Source organism: Callorhinus ursinus, unplaced genomic scaffold, assembly GCF_003265705.2.
Source record: "Callorhinus ursinus isolate GAN/ISIS: 27379988/994484 unplaced genomic scaffold, GSC_fseal_2.0 scaffold21, whole genome shotgun sequence".
Classification (NCBI taxonomy): Eukaryota; Metazoa; Chordata; class Mammalia; order Carnivora; family Otariidae; genus Callorhinus; species Callorhinus ursinus.
The window spans coordinates 15,966,470-15,993,534 of NW_027397083.1; the positions used below are offsets into that span (position 1 = coordinate 15,966,470).

The 27,065-nt window shown below is 44.7% G+C and overlaps 1 protein-coding gene across 1 annotated transcript in view; it reads right to left on the reverse strand.

Moving 5' to 3' along the window:
• Positions 1-5,895, reverse strand: part of KIAA1549L (KIAA1549 like) — a 266,072-nt gene extending 260,177 nt beyond the window's left edge. The window contains exon 1 of the mRNA XM_073904787.1: positions 5,072-5,895. Within this exon, the coding sequence (XP_073760888.1) occupies positions 5,072-5,309 (238 nt within the window). The 5' untranslated portion in view covers positions 5,310-5,895. The remainder of the gene's footprint in view (positions 1-5,071) is intronic.
• Between the last annotated feature and the right edge of the window lie 21,170 nt (positions 5,896-27,065).

The window sequence follows — 27,065 nt, forward strand, 5'->3', positions numbered from 1 at the left end:
GGGGCTCGATCCCAGGACCCTGAGATCATGACCTGAGCCGAAGGCAGATGCTTAATGACTGAGCCACCCAGGTGCCCCTAAATAAAAATCTTAAAAAAAAAAAAAAAAATCAAACACTCCTGCTGCACATCTTTAATGTTAAAAAGTGAGAAAGTACAAACATGATGCAATTATATCCCATCTTAACTCTCTTGACCCACCTCCCCTCTCACTCTGCTTTCTTTGATAGAAAAGACTTTAAAAGCGTTGTCTTTTTTTACTATCTCTGATTTTTCTTCTTCCTTTCTCTCTTGAACCCACTGCCATAAGACTTCCATCCCCTCTACTCTCAGGGCACCAAACACGTCCACATCTCCAAACCCAACGTCCACTGCTAGTCCCCATCTAGACTTTCTCAGTCTCTTTTGCTGGTCCCTCTTCCCCTGAATCCCTAAATGCTGCAGTATCCCAGGGCTCATTGCTCAGATCACCCCTTTCTCTATACTTACTCTCTAGGTTTCTCATCCAATCCCATGCGGATGGCTTCCAAATTTACACTTCTGGTATAATATATATATCTGCCTGGAATTCTAGACTACTATGTTCAACTGGCCATACTGGTTCCTCTCTTTTTCTCCCACCCCTCCTCTAGTTTATTAGAAAATTGTATTAGCTCTATCCTCAAAAGATGTCCAAAATTTCACCACTCCTCACCACGCCATACTACCTGTTTCTATCCCTGACCTTAGAGTCTTTTCTCCCCACAATAGCGAGATTCTTTTAAAACTGAAGTCAGAGCATGTCACCTCTTACTTACTCTCATTCAAAACAGATGCCAAGTTCTCACCATGCCAAAGTGTCCTACACAATCTGGCCTCAGCCTGCTCTTCAACGTCATGTCTTACCATTGTCTCCTTGTTCACTCAATTCCACATGGCCTCCACGCTGGTCCTCAACCGTCCCAAACACAATCTCTTCTCGAGGCTTTTGCACTTGCTTTCCGCTCCACCTGGAATATCTTCCTCCACTTTTAGGTAGCTACTCAAATGTCATCTGATCATGGATGTCTTCCCTCCCCATTCCATCAATAAGCACATGCGTGAGGGCGCACACATATCCTCTTACCCTGATTATTTGTCTTACCACCATCCAACCTACAGTCATTTGTTTATTGCCACTTGCTACTTAAAGTGGGGGTCAATAAACCCCTGGTCCTTGCTAGAAACACAGAGCATCAGGCCTTATCCCAGACTTGGCTGAATCAAAACCTGCATGCTAACAGGATCGTCAAGTAATTCACATGTGCAGTAAAGTTTGGAAAGCACTGGGCTAGTGCCATGAGACTGAGAGTTTCTTTTCATTCATTTTGGTGACCTCAGAAAGCTGAAGCACTCAAGACACACTGAATGAAGGAATGAACTAGTGAACTAGTGCACCTGTTCCAAATGGAACTCCAAGCTGATGATGTGGTACAAGGTTGGAGAGGGGCAAGAAAGACATCCTAGGTCAAAATTAACTCCCCTATATTTTGTGCTAAATTAGAGGTTCCCCAGGTACAGCAAACCCTTCTTCCAAAATGCAAAATACATTCCCCGACTAAAGGAGCCATTCACAACTTACTGTGGATTATTTAAATGAGATAATTATTCTAACAAAAACAGAATCAGCCAAACTGAGGGAACAGGAGTGTAAGAAGGCTGAAAATTTAGTAAGTGCCTACACCATGTTGAGCATCGTAACAGACAAGAGGGAAACACAGATAAATCAGGGAACTTACAAGTAGGTGGGGGAAGCAGCAAAGAGGGGTGGCAAAGGGAAAGGAAGGGCAAAGGGAAGGGCAAAGAGGGTGTGGGGCCTGTGAGGAAGGCTTGGGAAAGCCCCAAGGCATGGAGAAAATCTGGAGTATTCCTCACTATGGGCATCCTGTACTCTGGCCACAAAGAACCCTTTACTTTTCCCCCAGCCTGAAATGCCACCATCAATCCTGCCAACACCTACTCATCCTTTAAGGGGCCACCGCTCCTCCGGAATTAACTGTTCCTTCATTTTGTGAGCTCTGATCACATGGTATCAGAATTCAAGGGTGCACATCACTCTTTTCGTGAGGGGCTTCTACCTACTGCCTTCTCCTTATTCACCTCTGCAGCCCCGTCCCCTTCATAGCACCTGGACACAGTAATGTTCAGTCCATTTCTGCCATTTTACAAGAACAGCTAGCATTCTCGGAGCATTTACTATGTATAGCAAGCATCGTTTGAAACAATTCAGATGTATTAACTTATTCGATCCTCATGACAAGCCAATGAGATTAGAGCTATTATCCCCATTTTACAGATCAGAGAGGCAAGGTCACAGAAAGGAATGAGCGCTGTACCTGCACCCAAACGGCACACAGTACTGGTTTACTGACATGAACTGCATGGATGATCAGTAGTTAAGAAGTCTGGGAAGTCAAACTTGAACTTTACCATCCTGCCTGGAGCCCCTGAGGGCAGAAGAGGCTGAGGATGTCGGAGCTCACTGCTCTAAAGAAACTCCCCTCCCACACCAGTCTCCCATATCCAAAACAGAAGTCACTGCCTGGGAGCAAGAGCTCCGTGGAGATGGAGGCTAGGAGGTCCGAGGGAGGACATTGAAGGCCTTTCCTTTACAGGACAAAGAGAAGGAGTGCCAATTCCCCTAGGAATGTTAAAGCAAAAGCATTGGGTGGAATGGGTGGAGGTAGGCTGGAAGACACTGTAGAGGCTCTGGAACACAAAGGTTCTCAACAACTGCTACAGATTTTCCTGAAACAAACCATTTTTACCCATTTTTCAACCCAGGTAAGTGTTTACCTTAACCTTGCTTAGAAAACAAGGCACAGCAAGGCCATGACTGTAGCAAACTAGCACTCTTAGTAGGATCTTAATCTCATAGGTCTGGCTTGTGGTACAACTCAGCATCAGACACACTCAGCAGCAAGTAGCAGCACCAAACTGCAGCTTACCCCTCCCAAAAGTCCAAAACCAGGTTGTCGGAAGTTCAAGTTCCCTGAAAAGTGCCGTCCATTCTCCCGCCTCCCTCCAGAAACTGCTTCTTTACACAAATCCCTTAGGATGCCTTGCATGAGTCCCAGGACTCACCCGCCCTGCAGCAACACTGCCTCAACTGGAAGTCAGAGAACAAATGAAAGCAGGTAGGAGGCAGAACAGGGAGCCCAGGGTTTAAGTCATGCCACTGAATCAGCAGCCAACTCAGAGGAAACCATGGAGCCCAGTGGTATGCTCTGGATCCACAGGTGAGCTAGACCACAGGAAACTGGTCATCAAGGGTGACAGCAGAAGGGCACCCCCAAAAAGCACAGAGGAAGCAACAAGTCACTCCAATGAGAGGGGAAGACAGGAGACTTTGGGGAACAGTGTCAATTTCAATGATTTTTACCATCATTTTAATCAAAGCACCTTTCTTAACTGTCCCCATGATCACACTAAGAGGAAAAAGAAAAATGACATCATGGCTAAAACTAAAAGATACAGATCACCAGTCCCCTAAGTCAGACTCTGGCAGTCTAAAGGAAAAGCCAAGTAAAGTCACAGGCTCAGAAAGGTCAGTGGTCCAAAGGAAGAACAGAAATTAAAAGCTGATCAGAGAGAATCATGGGACATCAGGCTGAACAGGAATAATACATAAGCTCCAAATTGCATATATTCCTGATGGCTGAATAGTTTTTGGTATATGCACACAAATGAACAGCATCCAAAAATTAACATCTTATAAACAGTTTACAAAACTACCAGAGATATGATTTATTTTAAATAAAAACTCAAAGTGTGTTTCTGATCCAAGGAATACTAAGGTGTTTACATGTGTCTGACTCTGGACTTACCTTTTAACCATTAGGCCAAAAACTGCTAGAGGCGTAAAAGCTGGGGGCTAAAATTCTTAAAAGGTTTTTCTTGGGTCTCAGGCACCCACCCAAAGATTACCGAACTTTGTCGCCACTATAATCATAACAGAAAATTTCTGGACAGTAACTTGTACACATAGACACCTCATGTCAGGGACCCTTTAACTGAATCAAAAAAAAAAAGGGCTTTGAATTAAGGTGTTGAAGACAGGTAATAATTTTAACCTGAAACCCTGAAACCCTGGTACCTATATCCTTCATAATTAGGAAATTTAATCTAACTGGGGGAAGGAGTACGCTGGGAAAAAAAGCAGTCTTCATTAGTCCTTGCTAGAAATCACATAACTACAGGATCCCATTTGCTAAAGTGAGAGCTCTATTCCTTGATAAATGAAATGTACCAAGAGCCCAGAATTTCATCACAAACAAAAGCCTGACCTTTACAAGTGCCACAGTAATCATTCTTATTTCAAAGACATTTCCTGACTGCACAGTAAGTTTTAAAGCACATTAGCAGAATGAACCCTCCCCCCCAAAAAATAGTTACGAGAGATTTCTCAAAATCGTCCGAGGAATTACAGAAATCTATTTCCTGGGGTTCTTGGGACTCTAAAAAACAAGCGTGATTATTTTTAACTATCGTCCTGCAAACAGTGTGTTATGTGCCTGGATCCCTTTGCAAGATGCAAGGATTATTTTAGGTACCTCTGTCCCAAAAGAAAACGAGTCTTCTGTCAACATGTAGGGAAAAACGCTATTTGGGAAGCCGACCCGGGAATTGCCTAAAACTCTCTGGCCATTTCATGCAGCTAAAACAAAGTGGTCACCCAACAAGGAGCCCAAAATACAGTGGACGTCCCCACCCTGAAATGTGTCCTATTAAAACACATGCCTTTTAAGGTGTCTTTAACACACCATGTCTTTATCTAAATGAAGTGTGCCTGCCGGGACCATTGGGAAGGACCTGCAACTTGTCCAGAAAGAAGATGCGAATGCACCTCTTTTTACTTCCCCGCCCAACGGTGCCTTCCCGGGAGACAGATTCTCACAGTAATGCTGTGGCAGCAGCAAAGGGAGGAGAAAATCCCAGCGCCGGTGCTGCAAAGACCTCTCCATCCACCGCCACCCCGCCAGGTGCCGGCCCCGACGGGCGGCCCCGCTGCTCCAGAAACCTCCATGGGTGCAAAGCAGCCGCCAAGCGCTTACCGGTGTCGGCCAGGCAGTGCTCGGAGAGGGCCGCCAGCAGCAACAGTCCCAGCAGCAGCAGCGGCGGCGGCGGCGGCGGCGGCGCATCCTGGGACGCGGCGGCCCGGGGACCCGGTGCCAGCCCGGAGCCCCTCACGCCCGGGCCGCGGGCTCCTCCCCCGCCGGCCCGGCCCCTGCGCCCCCGTGCAGTCGGCCCAGCTTCCCTCGGGGCCTGGGGCTTCGCCTCCTGCCGAGCCATGGGGACGCTTCACACATCCAGGCCGCTGCCTCGCACCGCACCGCGCCGGGGAGCCCAGCCTTCGGCGCCCCGGTCCTCACCGGGCATCTCCGGCCATGGCCCGGGCGCCGGAGGGCGAGGGCACCGGGCGGCGCGACTTGCTCACTCGTCCTGCCGCGCCCGGGACGGGCTCCGCGGAGCCGCGGCTTCACCCGCGCAGGGCCCGGGGCCGCATGGAGCCGCGGCGGGAGCCGGCCGGGGTTCCCACGGTGCTTGTCGCCCCGCGCCGGCGCGCCCGGGCTGCGCGGGTGGGACGGGCGCCGCCCGGAGCCCCCACCCCGGGGCGGACTCCCGCGGACTGAGGGGGCGAGGCGGCGAGGAGCGGGCGCTGGCGGCCGCGGGGCGCGCTCGGGACCCTCCCTCCCGCCGCCGGCTGCTGCCTCTCCGCCCGGCTCTCCTCGCCCGCTCGGGCGCGGGTTCCAGCTCCGGCTCCGGCTTCCGGGCCGAGAGTATTACTGCAGCTCAGAGCGGCGTCTCATTGACAAAGAAAGCACGTAGCTACCGGAGCGGGCGAGAGAGGCGAGGCAGGCGCGCGCGCGCGCATTCCCGCGCGGAACTACCGCGCGCCCCCCGCTCCCGCGCGCCCCGCCGGCCCCTGCCCGGAGGGGGACCCCTCGCGGCCTTTCCCGCGCTCGGAGGTCCGGACCGGAGTGCGGAGGCGGCGGGGGAGGCGTGAGGGGACTTACTTCTCCTCCCCCTCATTTCCTCTCCCGTCTCGCATCTAAAGGAGGGGAGATCGCCAGGAGAGGTCCTCTGAACCCAAAACGGGGGTGGGGGGGTTAAATGGTCATGGTCAACGTACTGAAGAGGCCAGTAAGCTCCTCAGCCTGGATTTTGGAAAGCCCATGGCAGATAGGCGGGCGCGCTTTGTGCTGTTTGTTCACTACTTCTCTGAGGGGCCGGCGGACACCTGCATCCCCGGTTTACTACCCCTGAGGAACTAAAGCAACTATGGCCTAGTTGCAATAACACGCTGGACTAAAACACATTATAAATATTTACTGCAGCCATACTATGTGCAAAGCAGTGCACTGCACATTGGGAAGACCAGAGGAAAATCTTTTCATAAAAGTCTCTTCCCGCAAGTAGAGTTAGGCAGTCACTATCCAGTAGAACACAAGGCCTCCGAGTCAGCCGAATTGGCCTGCTTGCTCTTCCCCTTGCCAAGCTAGATTACCTTAAGCAAGTTACCTCGTTCATCAGAGAGCTTCGTGCTTCCCTCAGTTAATAAATATTTATTGAGAGCCCACTGCCTGCTCGCCACTGTGTTAGGCACTGGGGATATAAATGGTGAGCAAAAACACACGTCCCTGACCTCAGGAAGCTCTAACTCTATTCATTCAACAATACTTAACTGATTGCCTATTATGTGTCAGACACTGTTCTAGACACTGAGGACAACAGCCACAAACAAAATCCCTGCCCTCTAGAGCTGACATTTTAGTGGAAATACACTGGCAATAAACAAATAAGTGATAGATAATCTGTCAGCGCATGATAAATGCTATGGAGAAAAATCAGTATAAAAGAATGAAAAGCAGGGAGGGAGTGTTGTAAATGTTAGATGGGGTGAAGGAAAGCCTCACCGAGAAGGTGACATTTCAGCAAAGAACTGAAGGAAGTGAGGAAATAAGGCTCATGGGGAGAGCATTCCAGGTAAAGGGACAGCAAGAGCAAAAACACAGAAGCAGAGTGTGCCTGGTGTGCCCAAGGCACTGCAAGCCAGCTAGTGGGTGTGGAAAAGTGTTATATCTCACTCATTGTGCATCAGTAGGATAGAAATAACACCATATTTCATCTAAGACACTTGTTTTTTTCACATATGAACTTCTCAGACGTCAGATGTATTTTATAATGCATCTAAGAGTTGTTGAAATACAAAATGCCTTCTTAGGGTCATTATTATTGAAGTTGGCTGTTCAATTAAATTAGTTCTGCTGTTTTTAAGAAACTTACAGTCTAGTTGAGGCAAGAAAACAACTCAAAGAACCAGTTTGAGCCACTGATGAGGAAGCCAGTCCATGGCCATGATTCAGGCAACATCACAAGACAGGAGGAAGGGTCCCTGGTGATCCCAGGGGCGGGGCGTGGGGGGAGCGTTGCTGTCCTGAGATAGAAAAGATCTAGAAGGGGAGAGGCTGTGGGCAAGAGAAAAGATCAGACACAGCTGGGTTCTCCATGAGCATTCAGAGAAAGAAAAGAGAGGGGCGCCTGGGTGGCTCAGTTGGTTAAGCATCTGCCTTTGGCTCAGGTCATGATCCCAGGGTCCTGGGATGGAGCCCCGCATCAGGCTTCCTGCTCAGTGGGGAGTCTGCTTCTCCCTACCCCCCCCTTCCTCTGCCTTCCTCTCCCTCGGCCTGCCACTCCCCCTGCTTGCACTCTCACTCTCTCTGTCAAATGAATAAATAAAATCTTTTAAAAGAGAGAGAGAAAAGAGAGATTTGGGGGTAAATTCCATGGGGTTGAGAGATAGCAAATGTGTATCTCAAAAGCATGTCGTCTATGTGTTAATTAGGATTTTCCCTTCAACGTTATTTGCCAGATTTAGACAAGATAAATTTCCTTTCGGTAATATTGGTTGTTAGACGTGTTTCGTTGAATTTCTCTGCTGGAGGAGGCTGGCGTCCAGAGCAGACACGATTCTTGTCCTTAGGAAGCCCGCAGTGAGAGGGGCAGACGGGTGCAGCATTAATTTCCAGAGACATGAAGAGTATTCGGTGGAGGCATGCAGAGCATGCCCATTGTCATGGCATTGTGGGTAAGGGGTGGCTATTCATGCCTGGAGGAGGAGGAAAGGTGAAAAAAGGCCATTTAAAGTCGGAGTTTGCCAGGCCCAGCAGATGACAAGGTGGAAAGAGGCACAAATCTGCAGCGTTTTCAGAGGAAGAGCCAAGTATCCGGTGAGGGCTGCACAGAGGGCACTTGGGGAGACCCCGCTCTCAGGCAGGAGATCCACATTGGCGCAGATGTGGAGAGGCCGAGTTTGTACCTTATTCTTATCCAGTAGGAACAACGATGGGAAACTCTTCCGCCGGAGCAGGAAGCTTGATGAGATCCCAGTCCTTGATTGATGATGAGTCAGTGCACAGACTCTGAAACTTGACTACTTAGATATTTAAATTCAGGCTTTACCATTTACTAGCTGTATAACTTTGGGTGAATCACTTATTCTTTATATAACTCTCCTATAACGCTGTAAATGATAAGACTACCAACCTCATCGGGTTGTTTTAAGGATTGAGTTGATACATGTCAAGCATTTAGAAATATACTTGACACACAGTAAGCACTCAATTTTATATATTATATAACAGTTACATCCCTCCTAACCCATAGACCCTTTAGCTAACTTTACTCTATTGAAACTAAGGCTCTGGGACTTTCCCTATGTGTGATTATTGCTACATAGCTTTAGAAGTCTGTGTCTTTATGCAAAGCATTTTGTTAGGCCTGGGGTAAAGATCAGTCTCCAGATAGTGGCTTCTGGCCCTCAGCTGAAATTTCCAAAATTGCCTTAGAAGGGAGATACCTGGGCTTCTATTTCATTCTTTTTGCACTAAGCAGATCTCCCTGCTCTAGCCCTAATCTCTGTTACTGAACACTCCTTGCTTGTACAAAGCCCAAGTCTACACTGAAGTCCTTCTTCTTCGTCTTTTTTTTTTTTGAAGTCCTTCTTTTGTGTGCCCTGGACGGTGCTAGGTCCCGTGGAACCTATCGTGTGCAGAGCCCCTGCCTCAACTGTCCCTGTGCTTAGAGTCAAGTGAGGGAGACACACAATTATGCCACACCCATATAACAGGGTTATATGAAATGGAACATTGACTGGCCCCCTCCTGCATCTCAGTGTCCCCACCCTGAGAAAAGTGCTTGACTCACTATGTGGGTCCTGGCAGACAGGAACTGCCCTGAAGGACAGGCAGATGTGGTTGAATTAACTATGCCCGAGGGCGTCGGGAGCTATGGGAGAGTTTTAAATATTTTTTTTTAAGATTTTATTTATTTATTTGACAGAGAGAGAGAGCACAAGCAGGGGGAGCGGCAGGTAGAGGGAGAAGCAGGCTCCCTGCTGAGCAGAGAGCCCCACACAGGGCTCGAGCCCCCGGGCCCTGGGACCATGACTTAAGCCAAGGGGAGACGCTCAACTGACTGAGCCACCTGGGCGCCCCCTATGGGGGAGCTTTAAAGCAGATTGAGCGATCAACTGTGTGTTTCAGGAACATCACTCTCCACCTTACAGAATGGACTAGAACAGGGATGAGAGGGGGGTGAGGAGCCTAACTAAAAAGCTGTTGCAGAATTGTAGGTCATCTTGTTTCCCTTTCCCTCATCTCTCAACCTACTTTTCTGAGAGAAGCTTCCAGATCCTACTCCAGGACCCAGCACAACAGGCCCAGCAGCATGGTGCCAGAGTCCACTAAGGCCAGCTCCGAGTGCCCAGCTGGGTGAGGCTGATCTCAGACCTCACCTCGGCCCTACAGCAGCCTCACAGTTCAGGGCTTGTTGATTTGCACTGGTCTCCTGTTGACAACATTTCAACTTCCCAGGTTCTGGCTAATTATTCTCCAACCCTCCAGTGGGAGAATGCAGTTTTTTAACCATGAAGGGCTAATTTGTCTTGTTAATATTTCTGGGGCTCCGGGGCTCATCTAATTGCAGAGCGGGGGATATGGTCCAGGCTTTGGCACACAGACTAGTTCATTTTTACTGCATCTCTTTGCCTTCTAGTTCCATTTAGCTGTCTTAAGCCCTTTTTCTCAGGCCCTCTGTAAGGTGGCAAGTAGGATTGAAATCATTGAAAATCTCAGTGATTTACAACCTGGGTTCCAGTCCTAATCTACCACCTCATAACTGGTGACCTCAGGAAAAAACTAAAACTCAGTATCCCACTTTCAGAAAACCGGAGATGTCTACCCAAAATGCCAAGGTTATCTACCCAAGATAAATAAAAACCTATGTCCACACAAATACTTGAATATAAATATTTGAAGCAGCATTATTCACAATAGCCAAAAATTATAAAATCCAAATTTCCACCAACTGGTGGGTAAATAAAATGTGCTACAACGGCATATTATTCATCAATAAAAAGGAACAGAGCTTTGAAACAGGCTACAATACAGATAAGCCTTGAGAATATTATGCTGAGTGAAAGCAGCCAGCCACAAAAGGCCAAATATCATATGATTCCATTTATATGAAATGTCCAGAAAAGGCAAACTCAAAGAGAGAGAAAGTAGAATAGTGGTTGCCCAAGGCTAGGGAAAAAAAATGGGGACTGGCCGACTGTAAATGGGCACAAGATTTCTTTTTATGGTGATAAAAATGTTCTAAATTACATCATGGTTACAGATATATCTCTGTAAATAAACTAAGTCAATTTTTTTTAAAGATTTTATTTATTTATTTCACAGAGACACAGCGAGAGAGGGAACACAAGCAGGGGGAGTGGGAGCAGGAGAAGCAGGCTCCCCGCCGAGCAGGGAGCCTGATGTGGGGCTCCATCCCAGGACCCTGGGATCATGACCTGAGCTGAAGGCAGCCGCTTAACGACTGAACCAACCAAGTGCCCCTAAAATGTCATTTTTTTCTTAAGATTTATTTATTTTAGAGAGAGAGCACAAGTGGGAGGGCAGACAGAGAGGGAGAGAGAATCTCAAGTAGATTCCCCATTAAGCACACAGCCCAACGCGGGGTTCCATCTCTCGACTCAGAGATCATGCCCTGAGTGGAAACCAAGAGTCAGACGTTTAACCGACTGAGCCACCCAGGTGCCCCATATACTAAGCTTCATTTAAAACTAGTGCGTTTTGGAGGAGCAAGATGGCGGAGGACTAGGAGACCTAAATTTCATCTGGTCCCAGGAATTCAGCTGGATAGGGATCAAACCATTCTGAACACCTGCGAACTCAACAGGAGATCGAGGAAAAGAATAGCAACAACTCTCTGAACGGAAAAGCCACTACTTTCTGGAAGGTAGGACGTGTGGAGAAGTGAATCCGAGGCAATATTCGGGAGGATAGACGGCGGGGGAGGGGGCCTCCGTGGGCCGCTTCTGCCAAGTGATAGAGCCGCGGAGCACGAAATCGGAACTTCTAGAAGTCGGCTCCGCTGAGGGACGTCACTCCAGTGGCTAAGCGGGGGGGGGTGGAATCCTCCCGGGACAGTGTGGTCTCAGGACCCTTGGGGTCACAGAAAGACCGGGGGTGCCTGAGTACGGCAGAGCTCCCAGGTATTGGAGCGGGGAAGCCGGCTGCAGAGACGGAGCCGAGGCGCGGGCTCTCAGCTCGGGGTTGCCATAAACTGTGATCCACGGCCCAGTCGGGCCACTGCTCCTCCAGCAGGGACCCAACAAGCAGCAGATCCGGGGAGGAGCGGCGCGGGAGCACACTGGAGGGATCGGATCTGCTGGGTTTGGAGACTCCACACAGGGTCGGGTGCCAGAGAGAGAAACGCTCCGTCACAGGCTGGGTGAGCATGGAGTGCGGCCGGAGAACTGGGTGACGGGAGTGACTGACTGCTTTTGTCGGGGGTGGGGCCCCGAGTTCTCAGCTCCTCCGGGCAGAGATTGGGAGGGCGCCATTTTCACTGTCGTCCACCAAAGCTGTACGGAAAGCTTGCAGGGAACAAAAGCTCCCGAGAGCAAACCCGAGCAGCTTGCTTAGCCAGGACCGGCAAGGGCGGGGCAATTCCGCCTTCGGCAAAGACATTTGGGAACCACAGCAACAGGCCCCTCCCTCCCCCAGAAGGTCAGCATGAACAGCCAGCAAGCCAAGACCAAGTTTACCGATCAAGGAGAACGGGAGAACTCCAGCGCTAGGGGAATACTGCACATAGAATCCATGGCTTTTTTCCCATGATGCTTTAGTCTTTCAAAGTTAATTTTTTAAATTTTCTTTTTCTATTTTTTAGTTGAATTTTTCTTCTTTCCTTTTTCAATGAACATCTTATCAATTCCCTTTTTAAAATCTTTTTTAACTTTAATAGTCATGTTCTATCCCTTCATCATATTTAACCTCATTTTTTGTATATATATATATATATATATATATGTTTTTCTTTCTTTAAAATTTTAGGATACAGGGGCGCCAGGGTGGCTCAGTCGTTAAGTGTCTGCCTTCAGCTCAGGTCATGGTCCCAGGGTCCTGGGATCGAGCCCCGCATTGGGCTCCCTGCTCAGCGGGAAGCCTGCTTCTCCCTCTCCTGCTCCCCCTGCTTGTGTTCCTTCTCTTGCTGTTTCTCTGTCAAATAAATAAAATCTTTTAAAAAAATAAAATAATAAAATAAAATTTTAGGATACAGGGCCGCCTGGGTAGCTCAGTTGTTAAGCAGATGCCTTCGGCTCAGGTCATGATCCCAGGGTCCTGGGATCAAGCCCCGCATCGGGCTCCCTGCTCAGCAGGAAGCCTGCTTCTCCCTCTCCCACTCCCCCTGCTTGTGTTCCCTCTCTCGCTGTGTCTCTCTCTGTCAAATAAATAAATAAAATCTTAAAAAAAAGTTTAGGATATAGTTTCTTCTAACAGACCAAAATATATCCTAAATCTAGGACTTTGTCCTAGTCTCCTGCCTGATCACATTCTCTTTTTTTTGTTAATTTCTTTTTGTTCTTTTTTCAACCAACTTCTTACCAATTCCTTTTTTAAAATCTTTTTTAATTTTCATCTTTACAGTCATATTCCATCCGTTCTTTGTATTTACCCATATATGTGTGTGTGTGTATGTGTATATATATAGATAGATAGATAGATATCTATCTATATATATATATATAAGTTTTCCTTTCTTTAAAATTTTGGGAGGCAGTTTTTTCTAACACACCAAAATACACCCAAAATCTAGTGTGTGGCTCTGTTCTATTCACCAGCCTGATCATATTCTTTTTTTTTTTCCCCTTTCTTTTCCCCCCAGTTTTGGGTCTCTTCTGATTTGTTAATGTTTATTTTTCTGGAGTGTATTGGAGCAAATTATAGCTGAGAACATCCCTGATTTGGGGAAGGAAACAGGCATCAAAATCCAGGAGGCACAGAGAACCCCTCTCAAAATCAATAAAAATAGGTCAACATCCTGACATCTAATAGTAAAACTCACAAGTCTCAGAGACAAAGAGAAAATCCTGAAAGCAGGTTGGGATGAGAAGTCCGTAACCTACAGTGGCAGAAACATTAGATTGGCAGCAGACCTATCCACAGAGACCTGGCAGGCCAGAAAGGACTGGCATGATATATTCAGAGCACTAAACGAGAAAAGTATGCAGCCAAGAATACTGTCCAGCTTATCCAGCTAGACTGTCATTGAAAACAGAAGGAGAGATAAAAAGCTTCCAGGACAAACAAAAGCTAAAAGAATTTGCCAACACCAAACTAGCCCTACAAGAAACATTGACAGGGGTCCTCTAAGCAAAGAAAGAGCCTAAAAGTAACATAGACCAGAAAGGAACAGAGACAATATACAGTAACAGTCACCTTACAGACAATACAATGGCACTAAATTCATATCTTTCAATAGTTACCCTGAATGTAAATGGGCGAAATGCCCCAATCAACAGACACAGGGTCTCAGATTGGATAAAAAAGCAAGACCCATCGATATGCTGTCTGCAAGAGACTCATTTTAGACCCAAAGACACCCCCAGATTTAAAGTGAGGGTGTGGAAAACCATTTATCACGTTAATGGACATCAAAGGAAAGCTGGGGTGGCAATCCTTATATCAGACAAATTAGATTTTAAACCAAGGACTATAATAAAAGATGAGGAAGGGCACTACATCATACTTAAACGGTCTATCCAACAAGAAGATCTAACAGTTTTTATTTTATTTTTTTTTAAAGATTTTATTTATTTATTTGAGAGAGAGAGAATGAGAGATAGAGAGCACGAGAGGGAAGAGGGTCAGAGGGAGAAGCAGACTCCCTGCCGAGCAGGGAGCCTGATGTGGGACTCGATCCCGGGACTCCAGGATCATGACCTGGGCCGAAAGCAGTCGCTTAACCAACTGAGCCACCCAGGCTCCAATCTAACAGTTTTTAAATATCTCTGCCCCTAACATGGGAGTAGCCAATTATGTAAGCCAATTAATAACAAAATCAAAGAAACACATCGACAAAAATATAGTAATAGTAGGGGACTTTAACACCCCCCTCACTGAAATGGACAGATCATCTAAGCAAAAGATCAACAAGGAAATAAAGGCTTTAAATGACACAATGGACCAGATGGACTTCACAGATATATTCAGAACATTCTATCCCAAAGCAACAGAATACACATTCTTCTCTAGTGCACATGGAACATTCTCCAGAATAGATCACACCCTGGGTCACAAATCAGGTCTCAACCAGTACCAAAAGATTGGGATCATTCCCTGCATATTTTCACACCACAGTGCTTTGAAACTAGAACTCAGTCACAAGAGGAAAGTTGGAAAGAACTCAAATACATGGAGGCTAAAGAGCATCCTACTAAAGAATGAATGGGTCAGCCAGGAAATTAAAGAAGAATTTAAAAATTCATGGAAACAATGAAAATGAAAACATAATTGTTCAAAATCTTGGGATGCAGCAAAGGCAGACCTAAGAGGAGAGTATATGGTGTTACAAACCTTTCTCAAGAAACAAGAAAGGTTTCAAATACACAACCTAACCCTACACCTAAAGGAGCTGGAGAAAGAACAGTAAATAAAGCCCAAACCCAGCAGGAGAAGAGAAATAATAAAGATCAGAGCAGAAATCAATGAAATAAGAACCAAAGGAATAGTAGAACAGATCAACAAAACTAGGAGCTCGTTTTTTGAAAGAATAAGATTGATAAACCCTTGGCCAGACTTATCAAAAAGAAAAGAGAAAGGACCCAAATAAATAACATCATGATTGAAAGAGGAGAGATCACAACCAAAACCAAAGAAATACAAACAATTATAAGAACATTTTATGAGCAACTACATGCCCCCAAGTTAGACTATCTGGAAGAAATGGATGCATTCCTAGAGACGTATAAGCTACCAAAACCGAACCAGGAAGAAATAGAAAACCTGAACAGACCCATAACCAGTAAGGAAATTGAAGCAGTAATCAAAAATCTCCCAACAAACAAGAGCCCAGGTCCAGATGGCTTCCCACAGGAATTCTACCAAACTTTTAAAGAAGAATTAATACCTATTCTTCTGAAACTGTTCCAGAAAATAGAAATGGAAGGAAAACTTCCAAACTCATTTTTTGAGGCCAGCATTACCTTGATCCCCAAACCAGACAAAGACCCCATCAAAAAGGAGAACTACAGACCAATATCCTTGATGAACATGGATGCAAACGTTCTCACCAAAATACTAGCCAGTAGGATCCAACAGTACATTAGAAGGATTATTCACCATGACCAAGTGGGGTTTATTCCTGGGCTGCAAGTTTGGTTCAACATCCGCTAATCAATCAATGTGATGCAATACATTAATTAAAGAAAGAACTAGAACCATATGATCCTCTCAATAAATGCATTTGACAAAATACAGCATCCTTTCTTGATTAAAACTCTTCACAGTGTAGGGATAGAGGGTATATACCTCGATATCATAAAAGCTATCTATGAAAAACCCACAGCGAATATCATTCTCAATGGGGAAAAACTGAGAGCTTTCCCCCTAAGGTCAGGTACACGGCAGGCATGTCCACTATCACCACTGCTTTTCAACGTAGTATTAGAAGTCCTAGCCACAGCAATCAGACAACAAAAAGAAAGAAAAAGCATCTGAGTCGGCAAAGAAGTGAAACTCTCACTCTTTGCAGATATATGATACTTTATGTGGAAAACCCAAAAGACTCCACCCCAAAACTGCTAGAACTCATACAGGAATTCAGTAAAGTGGCAGGATATAAAATCAACGCACAGCGGGGCACCTGGGTGGCTCAGATGGTTAAGCGTCTGCCTTCGGCTCAGGTCATGATCCCAGGGTCCTGGGATCGAGTCCCGCATCGGGCTCCCTGCTCCTTGGGAGCCTGCTTCTCCCTCTGCCTCTCTCTCTCTGTCTCTCATGAATAAATAAATAAAATCTTTAAAAAAAAAATCAATGCACAGAAATCAGTTGCATTTCTATATGCTAACAATGAGACAGAGAAAGAGAAATTAAGGAATCGATCCTATTTACACAATTCACAGCACTCACCATAGCACATACCCTTCCCAGTGTCCATCACCCAGCCACCCCATCCCTCCCACCCCCCTCCACTCCAGCAACCCTGTTTGTTTCCTGAGATTAAGAATATCTTATGGTTTGTCTCCCTCTCTGGTTTTGTCTTGTTTCATTTTTCCCTCCCTTCCCCTATGATCCTCTGTCTTGTTTCTGAAATTCCTCATATCAGTGAGATCATATGATACGTTTCTTTCTCTGACTGACTTATTTAGCTTAGCATAATACCTTCTAGTTCCATTCATATCGTTGCAAATGCCATGATTTCATTTTTTGATGGCTGCATAATCCAGTGTGTGTGTGTGTGTGTGTGTGCGCTTGTGTGTGTGTGTGTACACACCACATCTTCTTTGTCCATTCATCTGTTGATGGACATCTTGGCTCTTTCCATAGTTTGGCTATTGTGGACATTGCTGCTATAAACATTGGGATGCATATGCCCCTTCGGATGACTACATTTGTATTTAAAATTTCATTTTAAAGGTCTATTACTTTTTGTAAAAAAGAAAACCCACTAAAGAGTCAACAGAATTTGCATTGGAAAGGGAGGTGGGTGGGGGGATGGGGTAACTGGGTGATGGGCAGTAAGGTGGGCACGTGATGTGATGACCATTGCTGTTATACACAACTAATAAATCATTGAACACTAAAAAAAAGTGTTCATTGTAGCACTATTGGTAATAAAACAAATGTTCATTTTTATTTGAAAATCCTTCTTCTATTTCATTTGAAAAGAGGAGCAAGGTCTGCTTCCTTCATTTTACTTCCCCTTCTGCTTTTTTTTTTTAAAAAGATTTATTTATCTATTTTGAGAGAGTGAGAATGAGAGAGAGAGAGAGAGAGAGCACATGAGAGGGGGGAGGGCCAGAGGGAGAAGCAGGTTCCTCGCTGAGCAGGGAGCCCGATGCGGGACTCGATCCCGGGACTCCAGGATCATGACCTGAGCCGAAGGCAGTCAGTTAACCAACTGAGCCACCCAGGCGCCCCCCTTCTGCTTTTGAAAGGCAGTTTTCCCAAGTTTAATGCAAGAATATCTGACTGTTTAGAAAAGAGATATTGCCACAATCTCTGGACCGTTTCCAGGGTTATGTTTTTACTGAGCTTCATCTTTCCAGAATTGGCAAAACACTGTCCAGTCTTTGTTACGATTCTGTAATAAATGTGTATTTTTAAAAAATTTTTGGACATTACGGGAATAAAGGTATGTATGTATGAATGTGTATATATTATATATATGACATCTATTTTGGAAAATGTTTGTCCTGCTGTACCTCATCTTTCGGAGGTGTGCATGGGTGCAATATATGAAAATGGGACATTTTGGAACTTCTTGTTCATGGGGTTTTATCACCCTGTGCACTCAAGGACCAGATTTTCAGGAGCCAAGGACATCCATATGCAAGTGAATGTGATGGGACTGAAAGAAGTGAACTGAGACAATACCCTCTGGCTGTTGGAACAGAAGCATTTCACAGGAAGAGAAAAAAAGATCAATCCTGTATTTTCTGACACATAAAAGCTTCTTTTTGTAGTGAAGTAGAAAAGCTCTCCTCAAAAAAAAATAATAAAATAAATAAAGGTCTATCATTTTTGAAAGTCTGTAAGACCTGTAATATAAACAACATCCTATCAAGGATTTAGCCCACCAGCAAGAAACACCAACCCTCCCAACCAATCAATGCCCCTTTTTTGTTTGACAAAAACAGCTTTATTCTATTAGGAAGTCCAATCATATGCATCTTCAGACCAGGTCAAACTGTCACTCCTTTAGAGGCAACATGCACAATAATAAAAGCATCTTCCATTCTTTTTTTTTTAAGATTTTATTTATTTATTTATTTGAGAGAGGGAGAGAGAGAGAGAAACAGCATGAGAGGGGAGAGGGTCAGAGGGAGAAGCATCGGCTCTCCCGCCGAGCCGGGAGCCCGATGCGGGACTCGATCCCAGGACTCTGGGATCATGACCTGAGCCGAAGGCAGTTGCCCAACCAACTGAGCCACCCAGGCACACAACATCTTCCATTCTTAAGTACCTGTTAGGTGCCTGACAGTAGACTTTTTTTTGTATGTGAATCCAATCCTATCTATCATTTCTTCACAGTGTCAGATTTAAGCCATTTTAATCTTTCCTATTTCATTCATCGATAAACCTTTGTTGAGCACCTACTATATGCCTAACCCTGTGCTCACTGGGGCTATGAAGATGAGTAAGACAAAATCCATGTCCTCAAGGGTCTCAGGATATAGCAATGGAGAAATAAAATTAAAAAACAATTACTTCTGGCAGAGGTGAAAATGACATAAGGAAGGAGAGATTAAATCTCTTCCTGAGTCAGGGGAAGCTGACAGAGGAGGTCCCTGGCACTTGAGCTGGGACAGAACAGACAGATAAGATGGAGGCAAGAGAGAGGGTATTTGAGCCACGCAAAAATGGGAGTTACAAGTCAACAGGTGCCTTCAGCAAAGACCAAGGAGCTGATATGGCTGCTTAGTATGAGGAGAAAAGCAATGAGAGATTCTGTTGCTGAGTCAGACAATGGACGTGTCATAGAGAGTTTAACATCCTCCCAGGAGATTTGGACATTTTCCTGAAAGTGATAGTCAAGATTTTAAAGCAAGCAAGCATCCATTGGCTCCTGGAAACTCCAGGATTTCCACATGAGGAGCTTTGGGGAAACTGACCAAGACTTGCCTTGAAACTGAATTGGTTAGACAGAGCTCTGCTTTCACCAGGACTGTGGGTTACTTGCACTCCCTCCCCTGCCCCAAGCGTCTCCTTGTCACCTCCACCGCGACTATCTTAATTGGAATTGAATTCTGGTAAGACTGTAGGGCGAGTAGGAAGAAGGTTGGAGCTGGGAGTAGGGGTGGACAGGAGGCAAGGCAGTCAGACCAGAGCGTTAGTTGAGGCGAGTTCCTAAGCTGAGTCAAGACAGCACAGTGGCGGTGGTGAGGGGGACACAGGAATGGTGTTGACGTGGGTCTGACAGGGCGGACGCGATAGGACGGGGAGGAATTGAGGACGACATTCAGTTTTGGGGGTTGGGGTGAATGAGGATGCCGTTTCCCAAGATCCGGGAATAAAGAAAAGGGAGTTTGGGGGATAAGGAAAACACAAGCTAGAAAGGGCATCTGGGTGGAGATGCCTATTAGGCCCGAGCTTCACCAATTTTAATGTGTACGTGAATTTGTGGTCCTCGCTAAAATGAAGATTCTGGTTAAGTTTGTGGTCATCTGAGTCTGCTTTTCTTTTTCAGATTTATTTTAGAGAGAGAAAGAGCATGCATGCGGGGGGGGGGAGGGGGGGGGGGGGGGGGGGGGGGGGAGGGAAGTGGGGGAGAAGGAGAGAAGCAGACCCCCCACGGAGCGGGGAGCCTGATGTGGGGCTTGATCCCACCACCCTGAGATCATGACCTGAGCCGAAATCAAGAATTGGGTGCTCAACCCACTGGGCCACCCAGGTGCTCCCTGAGTCTGCTTTTCTAAAAAAATCCCTAAGTGATGCTGATCCTGATTGATAGGCCACACTTGGAGTAACAAGACATTAGGCCGTCGACTATAGGGCTTTTTTCTTATCTCAATAACGGAATTTTTTAAAAAATCAAGTCCCCGATAGTTTTTGAGAAGCTAGCTCTGTCTCCTCACAAGGAAAAACAAAAACCAGCTTTCTTTCCATTCTTTACTCCCCTGTCAGATTATACTTCCCCACCCATTGCTATGTGACTTGCAGTATCTTTCCGTGCTGGTTCTTTTTCCCCTCCCCATTGATATTTGGCATGGCCATGTGACCTCTGGGCTAAAGAATGTGACAGTAGAGACAGTGGGCCAGTTCCATTCATAGGCAAGAACCATGGCAGGGTCTAACTCTGTGTCTTTTCCCTCCTCCATTAGGACAGCACGTCCAATAGTTATTACTCCTTCAGTCCAGATACAAAAATGAAGGAAGCCCATGGACGATACATGGCCTGCACCGAGGAGCAGGGCTGCCACCAACCTGGGACCAGTATATCACAAGAGCAAGAGATAAGGCTGTGTTGTTTTCAGCTACTGAGATTTGGGGGTCATTTGTGACTGCAGTATAACACAGCAAAAGTTGACCAATAGATTATCGCAGCTATTAATGAAAGAAATAAGGCTAGGAAGGAATTAAAGGAGCTAAAATACATATTGCATTCTTTTGAAATTATTAAATGTTCGAATACATCCTCTTCCTGGATATTAAGAAGATATAGAATGAGGTTGTGGGCTTATGGTAACCCTCGAGATGATTTGAATGAAAGTTATCAGAAAAGTTGAAAGAATATCAGCCTTGGAATGATGGCTCTAGCTATGCCATTCTTCTTGTGAACTGAGCGAGTCACGGCCCTCTGCTGTTCACATAAATGAGGGAAGTGAAAGTACTAAATGCTGTATGGATGTGCTGGATCTGGCTGTACCAGCTTATTAGAGTCCGTTGTTAAACTTGCAGGAATTTTGTGAACCAGTTGTTTAAACACACTCATTATTAAAAATTGAATTACATAAAGTTACAATTAGGGGTGCCTGACTGGCTCAGTTCATAGGGTGTGCGGCCCTTGATCTCCAGGTTGCAAGTGCAAGCCCCATGTTGGGTGTAGAGATTACTTAAATATATAAACTAAAAAATAAATAAAGTTACAATTAAATTGTATTAAAAACAAAGGTAGGCTCCTGGCTGGCTCAGCTGGTAGAGCATGTGGCTCTTGATCTCAGGGCCGTGAGTTCAAGCCCCACATTCGGTATGGAGCCTACTTTAAAAACAACAACAACAACAAAAACAAAATATAAACAAAACCCCTTCTATTTGGAATGCCTGGCTAGCTCAGCCGGTTAAGCATCTGCCTTCGGCTCAGGTCATGATCCCAGGGTCCAGGGATCAAGTCCCGCATCAGGATCCCTGCCCAGCGTGGAGCCTGCTCCCTCTGCCTGCCACTCCCCCTGCTTGTGCTCTCTCTCTCTCTCTCTCCCTCTCTTTCTCCCAAATAAATAAAATCTTAAAAAAAAAAAAAGGTAATCAGTACAAACAACCCTCACTTTACACGGTTCCAATATGCACGAATTGCAGTTACCACAGTTTAGTTAAAAAACACAGTCTGCCACTGTGGGCCAGTTCCATTCATAGGCAAGATTCAGATTTTAGTTACCACAGTATATTTACTATGAGTGATAGCATGAGGTTTGTACTTTGCTGTTGGCTCTCCAGTCCATAAATCACCATATAAATAATAGATATGCTTCATAATCAGTGACCGGTCACAGCACGTCTTTCAAAGACTGTTGGTGATTGATCACTGCTCATCTGTTAATCAGTTCATGCAGACAACAAAGCATGGAGTTGTGTTAACCACTTGTCTTCTAGTGACAAACACATGTGGCATTTTACAAACACGGATAATGAAAAAAGGGAACTGTCCAACAGAGATGTAAGTGCAGCAAAGAAATGAAAATTGATAATGCTGGAGGCCAAATCTGAATCAAAGGTGAATGGACTCATCAGAGAAATAGCTGGTTGTGGGGATACTGACAGGTTGCTGTTTGGAGTGGTACAGATAAAGCCAGAGGAACTTAGTGAAGGCAAAGTCATCGACATGAATGAGCCAAGTGTTCGTGACAGAAAGGATGAAGAAATCCAGAGAAGTGATACCAGGAAAAAAAAAATTCACATTAGAAGGATTCTCAGAGATATTTCATGACATTCGAAGCACAAGGGATAAAATGTCAGAAGCTGATCCAAAGTGAGAAAGGAGCGTGACAATTCACCACAGTGAAGAAAAGATGCGTTGTGCGTTATACAATGAGAAGTATACAAGCACCACTAAACCTTCATTCTCAATGTTTCTAATGTCTTAAATTAGTATACTATATAAATATTAGCCTATTTTTTCATTTCCCTATATACATTTATAACCAATAGTACGAAAGTTTGGGGCGCCTGGGTGGCTCAGTTGGTTAAGCGACTGCCTTCGGCTCAGGTCATGATCCTGGAGTCCCGGGATCGAGTCCCGCATCGGGCTCCCTGCTCGGCAGGGAGACTGCTTCTCCCTCTGACCCTCTTCCCTCTCGTGCTCTCTATCTCTCATTCTCTCTCAAATAAATAAATAAAATCTTAAAAAAAAATAGTATGAAAGTTTGTAATGCTTTAACAAAAAAATATTGAAGGTCATGGAACAATTGTAATTTTTCCCATTGATTATGAAGATCACTTAGCATGGTTTTAGCTTGCACGGGCATTTTGAAGGTCCCCCAGTACTATCCAAATGAGGCCTGCTTGTTCACAAAGCTCACCGCTCCCTAATTACTTGACTACATTTTATTATTACCTGTGCTCTTGCAGTTATTTCTATTTTATCGATATAGTGGAAATACTGCATAATGGTCCACATCTCTTTCCAACTTTATGTTCAATGACATCATGTAAGTAGCTTGAAATTGTCTGTGGTGGGAGTTGAAACACTACAAATCAGAGTTTGGTTTATTGCTTTGTTGATTATCTAGACTTAGGTGATGGAGAAAATGTTAATGCAAGTTAGAAGTGTATCATGTCTGCAGCTGTCCATTGTAAGTAGCACAAAAAAAAAATGAGAGAAGGCATGTTTCCCAATGTTTGAAAACTATCATCAAATTGAGCAAAGAATTCACTCATGTCATTGGCAACAAGTGAAGTTCCAAGATCTGTCTTTGCTGTTTCACTTCAGTCTTAAATGTAAAAGAAAAGGACAATGAACATTCAGGTCAGAACTGCCCTTGTTCATCAATAACATAAGCAATTTCTTTGCTAAGTGAGATAGTAATCAAGTATTTATTCATAGCCTGATTTTGTCAAATTGTGATTTAGCTAGAACCAAAGGTTGGCTATAGATACAAGAGTTTGACAAAACTCAAGAAACGCATCCTGTGAGAATTGGGTATGTGGAAATAATCCTAAAAGTATTACATATTTTACTATCATTTGTGTGCCACATTCTTTTTTTTTAAAGATTTTATTTATTTATTTGAGAGAGAGAGAGAATGAGAGATAGAAAGCATGAGAGGGAAGAGGGTCAGAGGGAGAAGCAGACTCCCTGCCGAGCAGGAAGCCCGATGTGGGACTCGATCCTGGGACTCCAGGATCATGACCTGAGCCGAAGGCAGTCGTTTAACCAACTGAGCCACCCAGGCGCCCCCACATTTTTTTTTAAAAGATTTATTTATTTATTTTAGAGAGAAAGCGGGGGAGGGGCAGAGAGAAAGGGAGAGAAACTGACTCCCTGCTGACCACGGAGCCCACATAGTGGGCTCGACACAGGGCTCCATCTCATGACCCTGAGATCACAACCTGAGCCGAAATCAAGAGGTGGACCCTTAACCGACTGAGCCACCCAGGTGCCGCTGTGTGCTCCACTCTATTAATTACATTTATAACAAACTTATGTAGGTACATATACAGGCAGCCTTCATCTGCCGTGTCCTTCCTCAGGCAGTTGTCAAACATTTACCAGCACTGGGTTTAGAGAAGGTGGTGAGGGGAATTTCCACAATCTTTGGAGTCAAGTGGGGTCTTGCATCTCAGCACCGCTTCTTTCTGTGTTATCTGAAGTAAATTATGGAGCCTCTCTAAGCCTTTTCTTTCTTCTGCAAAGTAAAAAATAAAAATAAAAATCTTGGCACTGCAAGGGGTTGCTGTGAGGAGGATGCCATGTCCCTCCCCTTCCGGCTGCCAAATCCTCTTAAATCTGATTTCCTTTGCTGGAGATGAAATGATCCACACATTGTTGGACTACAGAGCAAGTCTATATGGCAGCTGAGGAATGGATGGATGAAAGGATGTCTTCCTTTGATTCCATGATAAACCAACCAGTTTAAGTAGTCTAAGGATTTGCTGAGGCTTGGAATCCTCTCTCATTTTTTCAAAATCTATCTACCAAAGTTAGAAACGTCTCACATTATATTATCAGTGTTCATGGGACATAGCCTACCCTGCCCCTATTTCTGTTTTGTTACTTTCATTCAAGTTACGGGGCCAAACTTGAGAGAAAAATTGGAGAACACTTTCTCCCCCTACTGGCCATACCACAATGAAGCAACACGGTAAGAAACAGAATTATTAACTGTCAAAACAGAAAGGAAACTCAAAGAATATTCCAGCAGACTGGTTACCCACAAACTAACCTGGCCTTGCAGATACTGGCGTTGCCAGTATTTTACCAACATCCATTTTCTCAAAAAACTGTAAGTTGATACACATTGGGTCAACCATCCAGCATGCATTTCCCGCTCCCTTTGGACAGGGCTTGACTCTCCACTGCGCCACAGTCCCCACTCTAATTCACATACTTAGGTCGTCTGCCCAGCCCTTGCTGCTTGAGTTTGCACCCCCAAACTCTCTTAATTTGCCAGTGAATAAACTGAAGCCCAAACTTGTTCAAAACCATACCACCTAATTAGTACCAAGGCAGGTGATAAAATTTGAACCTCCTAAATGCTATTCAGCAAGTATTTGTTGATTTCATTCATTCATTTTGCAAATGTTTTAGTGCTTACTATGGCCAGGCACATAGTAAGTGCCAAAGATACTGAGTATACAAGATAAAAATGGCCTTTGCATTCAGAGTTTAGTTGGTGGGAAAAGCAGACAGGGAATTAAAAGAAATACGATGAAAGTGACAAAGGCAAGGATGGGGGCTATGGTGTCGGGGCAGCACAATCCCTGCTCTCGTCGCCTCATCACCTGGTTCAATTCAATCAGCATGGTGAAGACAATGCAAATATTACTAAGACTTATTGAATAATGCCCTCCAACCCTAGGGTCCACATTTACTGCACATTCACTGGCACAAGTGCTAACCACTGGGGAAACAGCTATAAACACAGCACTTATTAGATGAATCCTACTTACATGCATGCCCTCTAAATTATCAATCATTCTTCTCCTCATTCACTCTGGCTTCGAATTACCATCTGCAATCAATGCACAAGGCCAAGAGGAAGTCAAGATCAGCAATAGTCACAAGAGAGTTAACAGAGGTGGGCAGCAGTTGCTTGGCAAGCGACATCTGTCTGCAGAAAAAGTAGTCAGATTTGAGCTTGAGTGATGGGGAGACAGGATGAAAGCTAAACTAAGAGTAGGAACTACTCTTGGTCAGCAACACTCCAAAAGACAAAGGGATTACCTATGTGTAGGACATAGACATTATTCAAACTAGGTCCTTTGAAACCTGGGCTCTTTGGAGAAATGACCAATTCCAGATCCAAGGCCAGAAGAATACAAGGTGAGCCTAAGACACTTTATTGGGCCAGAGAACAAGGAAACATTGAGACTAATGCAGTGATGTCAAAAGGATTCAGTAAACTAAAATTAACTTACTGAATAAAGCAAAATCCATGAATCCATAATGATTGGGGGGGCGGGGGAGGGAGGGGGAGCAAGCTCAGGGAGAAAGCCAGAAAGTCTTTCTTTATAGAACAATGATGAATGATGCTGGGTAATGAATGTACAAGGAATGACAAAATTGAAAATCAGCATTTGCAACCCCCAGTGTAATAACTGATTCAGACAACAGACATCAAGGGATGCTAAAGCCACTGAGGAAGATGTTATGCAATTCCCACAGTGCCACCCCACAGATGACAATGGAGAGATCTGCTACCAACCTTTTATCCCAGTGTCATGACTGATAACGGACAACCTGAAATTATGTGTTTCTTGATGTGATGCAATAAGGATACATCTCCTATAATTCTTGCAATGAACAAATAATTCAATGAACAAACATTGAAACTCATCAAGCCACTAGACCGAACTTGTACTTTACAGAAAAGATAGAGAGGAACTAGTTAGGGTGAAGAAACAAATTCAGAATGTAGGACATTCTAGCCTAAATTCTTAAAAAATGTCATAAAAATAGAGGACTGCTCTGATTTAAGAGTAGTCAAAGATACATGTCATAACCAAATGTAATGGGTGAATCTTGATGGGTTCCTGTAGTTGAGGGAAGAAGGGAAGAGTTATAAAAGATACTGAAACACCTGGGAAAATTTGATTATGGAATGGACGCTATAAAATCATTAACGTGGCTGGGTGTTATGAAGTTTTGTGGTTCGTTGAAGAATGTCATTGAGAATGTCATTCTTACCGTCTCAATGCTCGTGGTACAAGTTGGAAGTCTTGGGATCTAAAATTGCTTACATTATTTTAACTATCTGAACACTTACATTTCAATGAGTTTTCAAAATCTGTTTTTCTGCATTTCCCAAGTATATTATAATAATGTATTATTCTTATGATGGAAAAATATGAAATGTTAACATTTTATTTTTTCTATTTCAAATGACCATACTTCTAATTAGGGAACTACATGGGTTCTCGTAAGATAAAATAATGCCATAAAATAAAAAATTGACACAAAAGTTAACATGAAATGAATCACAGACCTAATAAAACTTAAAACCATAAAACGTCTGGCAGAGAACAAAGAAGAAAAGTCTTTGCAGCTGTGAGATAGGCAACAGTTTCTTAGGACACAAAAAGCACAAATGGTAAGAGAATA